This window comes from Cynara cardunculus, assembly GCF_001531365.2.
Source record: "Cynara cardunculus var. scolymus isolate 2C chromosome LG 12, CcrdV1, whole genome shotgun sequence".
NCBI classification, from domain to species: Eukaryota; Viridiplantae; Streptophyta; class Magnoliopsida; order Asterales; family Asteraceae; genus Cynara; species Cynara cardunculus.
In genome coordinates this window covers 25,499,403-25,509,474 of record NC_037539.1, presented here as the reverse complement: position 1 = coordinate 25,509,474, position 10,072 = coordinate 25,499,403, and the positions used below count along the sequence as shown (strand labels likewise).

Here is a 10,072-nt window from a genome sequence, read left to right as displayed (position 1 = left end):
AAGCCAACTTTATTGTAATGTATATTAAAGACGTAGTACTTTTGCGTACTTAGTTGCATCAAATACGTAATACATTCCCAATTATGAAATAGATTTTCAAAAATATAAATCAAAACCAGTACGCTTTTTTGATGCAATCCAAAATTAGGTCATTAAACATTAGAAAATATTACAGTTGGTCCATGGTTTATTCTTCTTTTCACAAACCCATATGAACATCAGTAAACTATACGCTAATAGGTTGTTATCATTTATGTGGGTACGTCATGGCAAAGATAGGCGGATCCACCTTATGGGGTAGGGGACACATGCCCCCAACAAAATGTCATAAAAGTTTGATTCATTTTTTAACCCCAATTCTCATATTTACTACAATCTTCTTTCATTGATGCCCCAACCTTCTTCTTTTGGTGCCCCCAACTTTCCTTCGACGAGTCACTCACTACTCTTGTTGACCCATTCATTGCTTTTGGTATTGACATTCTCAGCAATTTTAGCATTTCTTTTGGATGATTTTGACCGGCCTTTCTTTTGGAATATTATTAATTTTGTTAGATTGTGCCTTTTTTGGTGCCGTTAATGGTGTCTTACTAAGCATTTCTTAATAACTCAAAACCAAATAACCCAAAAACTTTTAACTCGAACCCCATTTCAGTTCATATAGGTTATTTAATATTGGGTTTTTAATACCCTTAAGTGTGCCCTGATCACATGACATTCTGGATCCACTGCACCACTGGTGGCACACCATGGCTCAAGTCTTGTCTTTGACGCCATGTTAAGCCTCTAGCATGCCATGATCTAATGCATAGTTTTTGTAAACAATGTTATTTGACTTTTTTTCACCTTTCCAGTGTCTTATTTTAACTTTTAGTATATAACCTAATTTAAATTATTCAATATCATTCATTCGTTTAATAATAGTAGACACATATTGTAAGGGGTTGTTCGGTTGTTTTTCTATTAACCCTTTTTGGGTTAAGATATTTGTAGGGATTTAATTGTCTATATGGATTGGGTTAAATAATTCTTTGGTTGTTATGCTGAATAAATCGTTTGAATAATATAAATTACAGTTTTACCCTTATTTCCTTTTTTTATCAATAGTGATTATCCCATTACAATTTTACTCACATATAGACAACAACGATCCTAGACCCAATTGTAGATTTGCAGGCTAGAAAAAGAAACTGCAACAAAAAATGAAGAAATCTATAAGAAACAGCAACAAAAAGAAACCCAAAATCAAAACAAAAAAATATTTCTTCTTCGATTTGAAACAGTAACAAGAAGAAACCAAAAAATCAAAAAGCAAAGGAAAAAAATCTACAAGACACCCACAAGTTTTATCAAAACAAAAAATTGGTTTCTCCTATTTGAAACAGCAACAAAAAGAAACCAACAAATCAAAAGCAAAAGAAAGAAATCTACAAGAACCCACATATTTGATTTTCTCCTCTTTGATTTTTTACTCTTTTTTTTTGCTCAATTTTCTAAGCAGGGAGGAGAGACAAGGAGGCACGAATGGGAGACGAAGGGATGAATGTGGGAAGGAGAAGGAGGCACGACTGGTAGACGGAGGGATGAACGTGGGAAGGAGAAGGAGGCACGTCTGAGGAAGGAGAAGGGAGGCAGCGACGGTTTCATTTTGAGAGGGTTTTCTATTTTGTTTCCAGGGAGCGTGAATCATAAGGGCAAGAAGGAAAAATGAGGGATGAATACAAACCAAACCCTTTTACCAGCTGACCGAATAAGCCATCATCTGTTTCATTAAGCCACAATCGAACAGCCTTGTATGGCTTACCGAATAAGCCACACAATAAGCCACACATTCTATACAACTTATTAAGTTGCTACCGAACAACCTCTAAGTATGTATAATTATATATATGGTACACAAATTTGCTGGCATAAATCACACATTGAAAAACTTCATGACTCGTAAGGCTCGATGCTCGACTTCACGATTGCACACTCCTCAAGCCACTTAAAACATCGTCATTTACTCATTTTATTGGTTTGTTATGGTTCTTGTTTTACAACAAATCTTCACACCAGATCACCTTCTTGACATGAAAACTCCAAGCTTTGTTGATGTAATTAGCCCTTCAGGGTTCCAATATGCTTCTAATTAAGTTGTTCAATTTTAATAAATAAGCTATTTTAGATAAAAAAAAATACAAATCTAAAATATTATCGAGTAAAATAAATATTTAAAAATGGCATACTTCTAACTAAAAGCTTATTTAAAGTTACCTTTTGCGTACATGTACCCTACAATGTTGTGAGATGTAAGATTTTATTACAAACAAATATTTGAAAATGAATGTAATTCCTTGTTACAAAAAAATAATTTGAAATTTATATATTGAATGTGCTGCTGTATTAATAGAGTTTAAAGTCTATCTTGTATCTACTGTATTAGTAGAGTTTAACGTCTATCTTGTATTTAAATATGTTTATCAGTTTGTTTTATAAAATTCAAACATAAAGCTATGAGAAGTATGCATATATGCAATAGTAAATTGTAAATTTGAATTTTAAGAAAAAACAGTAGAAGTGGTCATAATGTGGTCATTTTCTTGTTCTATATATAATGGGTTGTTTAGGGGCCGTTTACCAAACACTTACCCGATAAATGTTTACCGGTAAAATTTAACACTATCAACTACTTACTGAGTAAGATTTCAGTCCACCAAAATTACATCGTATGCAACAATTTACCCGGTAAGCGCTTACCATGGTAAGAGTCATCTTCCTCACTTATTGGATAAGACTCTTGATCTTTGTCTCGCTCTTACCGGGTAAGATTCTTGGTCCTTACCATATTCATCCGGTAAGGTAACGTGACTTAATAAGTGCTTACCCGAATAAGGGTCGGTAAACGGCTCCTTAATCTCTTTAGGTATTTGCTCTACTATGTCTTTTGCGCTTTGCTAAGAAAGGGTGCAACACTCAGGCTTTGCTGTAATGTTGAAACCATAGTGAACCCATTAAACGTCTAATCAGTTATTTTTATCAAAAATATTATAATATAGCATAGATGTCGAAAGTTAAAAAAAAGGAGTAAATATCATGAGAAGATAACAATGGGAGGTTTATATACCGAAAAAATCCACTTGAAGATGCATATATGAACCCATATGAATAATCTGTAACGTCATTTCACATATATATATGCACCTTAAAATAGACTGTTTTCAATAAATTCATATTCTTTCTTATATTCTCATGATATATATATACACGCTTCTTATTTGAACCGAACCGACTTCTAATAAGATTGTTTAAATATTTCATAGGATACACATTAATTAATTAATTGTTAGCACGACACATGCAATAAATAAAACAACAATATCATAATTGATTTAAGTGTCAAACTTGATCATACTTAGCGAATTAACGCTGCCTGCCATTAACCACAAAACCATTTATATATATATATATATATATATATATTGATCATCACCATTCAGCTCCTCCTTAATTAGCCATCCATTACCTGCAGCAAGTATTAATTAATTAATACTTTTAATTTAACTAATTGCGATTAATTCCAATTAATCAAACATGAATTAATCTTACACTAACTGGAGAGGTGTTTGATCTTGGCAAGAGTAATTGTTATTTGGTTGAAGATCATTGACTTGAAGGTAGTTTCGACCATCAAATGGCTGGTGAGGTGCTACTAGCTGATCGTAATCAGAACTTCCAGGCATCAAGCTCATATGCTGCTGTTGGGCTCTTTCGTTTTCAGCAATCTAATTAATCAGCACAATCAAACAAAATAACCATTTTAATCAGTCAACGAATTAAACACATATATAATAATAAGAGATCGTCAAGAGAACCAAAGGACATGATGCAAGACGTGCCTTTGCCCGGAGGAACTGGTTACTGTTATGTAACTCATTTTCCTGCAAACAAAACATACATAGTTTGTGAAAATTGCTATGAACCCTATATATGCATGGTGAGCATTATAGATATATCATTATAATAAAATCGGTTTTAGATGATGTCAAATATATCTAAATGTCTTGATAAACTACCTTATAGGACTTCAGGGTTTATAAGACCAAACAATTATGCATGTTATATGTAAAAATGTTATAAATAGAACATCAGAATGTCCCATCAATTTATTGCAACAACAGTTACATATAACACATAATTATTTGGTCTTACTATTATGACATTTTAGACACATTTGGTTTCTTATAAAACCGATTTTACTACCAAAGATGCTAATATAATAGGAGCACACTAATACTTACTCGCTTTTGCATATACTCGATTTCAGCAAATAGAAGTTCATTCTGCAGATTTAATGGGAAAATTGGCAGATCATGTTAGCTAGATTACTGGAGATTCTAAATGTTCAATTAAAATGGATGACATATATATATATATACTTTTTTTGATCTGATCCTGCTAATCCCTTTCTCTAACTTGCTTTCAAGATTCTTGAGGTCTTTTGCAGGCATGTTTCCCAGCGATTCGCCCATGATGTTCCTGTAAAATTGCCTTCTCACAAAAGCTTATGACATTGATGCCGATGAATTATTTGGAACATCCAAATTAACAGACTCAGGATCCGCCCTTAAAAGTTACCTGTTTTGATTCTGAAGGTTCGCGATCTGGTGACGCAGTTTCGCAGCTTCTTGTTGGTAAAACTGAAATAAAGTGTTGTACCATTTTGTTATAAAAATAAAGCCATATTAATACCATCATATTCTATATGTATGTATATATGTAGATATATGTGTGTGTATATAATCTATCTGTATCAACTGCTAATATTACCTGAGCATTGGCTTCAGCAACAGAGCCACTGCTTGGTGGATCTAGGCATGCCTTTTTGTACCTATCTATGGTTCCTTTCACGCTGTATATATTACAACAAAACAAATATCAACACACAATTATAGAGAAAAAAACACTTCTTTTTAGGATTCCCAGTAAATTCTGGGTATAGATGATTGACCATCTATTTACCATAAAACCATTAATTAAACAAAAACAGATAAGCCACTCCACACAAGTAACAAGCCCTAATGAACATATCATAGAAATCTGAAAACTATTAGGGATAGCCAGCTAGGTTGCAGAGTATTACTAATTAACTTCCAAGATTTGTGTATAGAATAACTGCAACAACTTCATGCTAAATGCATCCATCTTCTTTCATCAAATACATGATCCAGAAACTAGGGTTTTAACTTCTATCTTCACTGTAGTAAGGTAGTACAGTGTATCAACTATTTAGGAACTTTTGCTGGCCAAAAGACATGGACTAAAATTATATATCTGATTCAATGGATTTTTAGCTTTAGTAAATGCAAAGTGATCGATCAAACTGTTTAATTACTTAATTTCTAAGTTTATTTTACATTAAAATTGTATAGATCTTAATTTTTCTAAATATGTTTTATTGGTAACTCTGGTATTTCACACCTTTGTTAGAACTAATCCATGAAGCATTCGTTCGTTTCACTTTGTCTAAACAAAATTTATACATTTCGGCCAACAGATTAGACCACAAATTAAAGGAGTTGATAGAATAATTGGGTCATGAGCTATTTTTCCCATATAAACTGTTTCAAATATATAATCAATCAATCGTCATGAGTCGCACCAATTATCTACATTGTGAAGTTGTTTCGTTCCTACACATCTGACTTTCTTGGGATCTGAAAGCAGAAAGATTGATTGTTGTTGTAAAAACTGATAAAGAATCTGTGTTGATATTAACTCGAAGACATCTAATGACAAAACTAATGTTTCTTTCTATAATTAGCCATGATTGACTGTTTATGCTTAAAGACTCAAGTTACTACCATATTTCTTGAATAGTTGCTGCCACAGAATCTTGAGGTATTCTAATAACAATCCAGGAATTGGAATGCAATTTTCTACAATTGATCATATTTTGAAAAGGGTGTTTCTATGCCTAGCAAGGCATGAACATACCTTTGATACTTCTTCAAGATGACCTAGAAATTTTGAGATCAAATCATACATTTATTGCTTACAGAATTAATTTTAGAACTGCATTTCTTTTATCCATCACAAATACAAGTAATTAAGCTCCGATAATGGTGACAAAATCAAGGATGTTGCCATGTTGGTTGCATTTATACACTAAGGGCCTGTTTACTTGTGGCTTAATGAGCTTAGTGGATAAATGGGCTTATTCGCACAGACTTTTTAGGTTGTTTACTTTGGGCTTAATCACTCAGAAATGGGCTTATTCGCCCAGATGAAAGAAGGAACTTGTCCAGATTAAGCCGGCCAAAAGACTCCCCTACCCTTCTCCTCCATCGATCACACATCTCTTCTCCGGTCAAGAGTATCCTTCAATGAGCGATTTAGACTAGAAACCGACTAAGGTAACAATCGATTTAAGTCAAGGAAGATGTGCGATGGCTGTCCGATTTCACCTCAAATCGAATAAAGGATGCTGTGCGATGAACGAAATCGGATTGCAATGTTGGGTGTGGCTAAGGATCTGGGTGATAATCAGCGGCAGATTACGATGTTGGGTGTGGCTAAGGATCTGGGTGATAATGAGCGGCAGATTGCGATGTTGGGTGTGGCTAAGGATCTGGGTGATAATCAGCGGCAGATTGCGATGTTGGGTGTGGCTAAGGATCTGGGTGATGCGATTGGGTTCGTAGCTGGTAGTTTGTGTGAAATTGCTCCGATTTGGGTGGTTCTGTTCATCGGAGTTGCTCAGAATTTCTTAGGGTATGGTTTGGTTTGGCTAAGCACTAAACACACTTTGCCTGAAATGCCTCTGTGGGTGGTTAGTTTCTATATCCCTAATTTTGCTTACAGTATGAAGATCGTCTTATATTGCTGCTGATTTATCTTGTTTGAAGTGATTGAAATTGTTGTTAGCAGCTTGATTAAATAGTTGGTTCCATTTGGGTGCGTAGTTCATCCTCAAGGGTAAATTGGTCATTTCTATTATTCAGACTGTTGATTCAGATAGAAAAGTAAACAACAACATAAATTTATCCAGACAGACAAATTTATCCASACAGACAAATTTATCCATACAGGACTTAATAGAAAATTTGGTAAACAGCCCCTAACTAGAAGCTAAATAATATAACACATAAGCAACTTTCACCATTTCATATATATTATCTTGTAATTAAATGAAAACTTAAGAGATGAAATCTATCGGCTTTGTAAACTAGGCAAAACCCCTGTCGGGAAAACAAATTTCAAGGCTTTCTTATAAACAAAGGCATTAATTTCCCACTTCCATACACCTTCATAGACCATCTAAACACATAGAAACAAGACGAACATTATGAATTGAGTTTTCATTATAATTGTATTAAATTTCTAACTATTGATCATCAAATATCTAATGACATAATATATATGCATATTTTAAAACATACAATTATTAACAGATGGGATTGAGAATATATATGCAGATGAGATGATATTTGAGTTGACAAAACTGTAGCTGTGTTGTTGTTGGATTGCTTCTGTGTTTTGCTCAAAGGATATATGAATGAAGGCATCCAAAACAAACAGTAAAGGTTGTGACCGGTCAACTGTTGAATCGAAAGGCATTTCACTGGAAAACAGTGTTGTGATTTCAAGAAAACCATAAAATCAACTCAAGTGAATAAAATCCCACTTTTCTCGGAAATCTTAATGATTCTATTTATATCCCTTGTATGTTGTATATTACCTTAATTTTCCCGAAGATACTGATTGGCTGTCTCTGCCACGTCGTCACATATCCCTTCTTTATGATTGGTGAGACATTCCTACGGACAGATCTTTGCCACGTGTCATAAACCCATTACACCCTGGGTAATCCCATTTACTCTCACCCTTTTACCCACCTCGGGTAGATCCAAAATTATTGCTTACCCTTTCTCTGTGTGAACTCTGAGTCAATCAGAGCCGTCCATTTCATGGCAGCAGCCACTGATGCCCATTTACCTCTCTCCCCATGCATAAGATACCCTCCTATTGGTTCTCCAGAACTTGTACCTTCTCTCTCTCTATCTTTATATATATAGATGTATATATATACATATCGCACACAGACACACAAACTCAAATATATCTACGCAAGATCTATGTGTAATCACCTAAGTTGAAATACATCTCTCTTTTAAGTTGGTCTTCCCTTTGTTTACTGTTTCAGTTTCAGCAGTTTGAATACCTTTGGGGAAGTCTTTACTGTGATAACAAAGGGAAAGATCAGTGTGTGTGTTTATTTCACCATTAAAGATATGTGAACTGCTTTTCAAAGAAAAGAAATCATGAAGTGAGTAAACAAAAGGGGCAAGAACTTGCCCATTATGTCAGAAGTCAAGAAACTGAAAATGAAATCTGGGTTATGACGTTACCAAAGATTTCTTTCTTGTTGAGACAAATCTTACCCATACACCTAATAGTTATTTACACTTCTTAGATTTGGATGTGGTTATTTGATTAAAGACAAAATTAATGATATAAAAGAAAACCATTTTGTTCTTAAATATTTTGAGAAAATATGCTAGTGCTACTGGTAACCCTAAATTTAAATATGCAAAGATAAAAAAGGTACTTCTTTTTAACAAGATAGTACCCATCCTTCAAATTTGTACTTCCTAACCCTAATTTATTATTTTAGACTTGTCAAAGTAAATCAAGTAATAAACCCTAATTTTGACCGATATGGAAGACTGATCAGCCATTGTTTATATAATCCCTAAAATTTGGGCATGGATACCCACTTCACCTGCGACCCTAAAATTTAGTCTCAAAAGTATTTCTGATAAAAAAAAACAAAAAAAAAACCCCCTAGTTGCAATTAGCGTTACTTTGAAGCAGAATCTTGTGTGGAAAATGAAGGAGTTTAATTGAAGGAAGTTTATGAAGCCCTAAATGGTAAATCCCTAATATGGTTGATTATGGGGAAAATCTTTTGTGACAAGAAAGATGAAACTTCTTATCAAATATATAAAAATCGTAAATTTGATTTGAAAACCTAATAAAGCTTTTTGGTTTTTCTTGACAAGGCTTTGATGACATCTCTTTTCTCAGAGTCCTTTCATTTTGCTTTGGGTGATGTTTAACTGACATGTTTATTAAGGAAGTGTCAAAAAGATACAAGTCTTGAACAAATAGGAACTTGACAACATCTTTGTAGGCCTTCCCTAGCTACTATACCACTTGTGTGTGTAAGTTCGTGGGTGTATCTGTGTGTGTTTGTGTTTGTGTTTGTGTGTGTGTGTGAGAGAGAGAGAGAGAGAGAGAGAGGTTGAACAGCAATGGAGAAACGGTAGATGGGAAGCTGATCTCAGTGTTCTGCAATACACTTCCTAAATCTTTGCTTATTTGCTTACAACATATCCAATGGTTGCTTTAACAACAGATCTTGTAGGTACCAAAATATGAAACAAATATTGGATCATAAAGAAGAAAAAAGTAAAAAATAAAATAAATTTATAAAACAAGAATAAGCTCATTGAGGAAAAGAAACAAAGCAGAAAAAGAGAAAGACAAGTGAATCTTTGTTCTGCAAGAAAAAATAAGCTAAAAAATCTCACAAACACCTTATGATTGTTTCCAGGTTCTTAAATCTTCACCAGAAGTCATTCACAAATATACCAGCATTCATTCATGTACCATACACACCCAAAAGACATGAAGAAAACCAAAGTCAAAACCATTTTAAACTACTTTTTTGGGTAGGAAAATTAGGAGAAGGTTATGATGGCACATGAATCTTTTGTGGATATTCAAGATTTTGCTCACAATAGATGCAAAATTAGAAGAATCAGAAGTTATATATAATTTACCCAGAAGCTAAACTGTACCTGTTGTTGGCGTACTCATAAAGGCGGCCACGGCTAGAGAAGACGATGAGAGCAACCTCAGCATCACAAAGAACAGACAATTCATAGGCCTTCTTGAGCAAACCACTACGACGCTTGCAAAAGGTCACCTGTCGATTCGTTGTGTTTTCGATCCGCTTGATTTCGATCTTTCCCCTCCCGAGTTTTCTTTGTGGAGACATCTCCCCTGAGTCATTCGGAAACGACAT

General features: G+C 34.2%; 1 protein-coding gene across 1 annotated transcript; it reads right to left on the bottom strand.

Moving 5' to 3' along the window:
- Nucleotides 1-3,584: 3,584 nt before the first annotated feature.
- LOC112522492 (floral homeotic protein AGAMOUS-like) lies at nucleotides 3,585-10,072 on the bottom strand. Its single transcript, XM_025131644.1, has 7 exons — nucleotides 9,846-10,072; nucleotides 4,810-4,891; nucleotides 4,618-4,679; nucleotides 4,419-4,518; nucleotides 4,281-4,322; nucleotides 3,879-3,920; nucleotides 3,585-3,764 (listed from the first exon to the last, which is right to left on the bottom strand). The coding sequence occupies exons 1-7, from the start codon at nucleotides 10,070-10,072 to the stop codon at nucleotides 3,585-3,587; spliced, it is 735 nt and encodes a 244-aa protein (XP_024987412.1).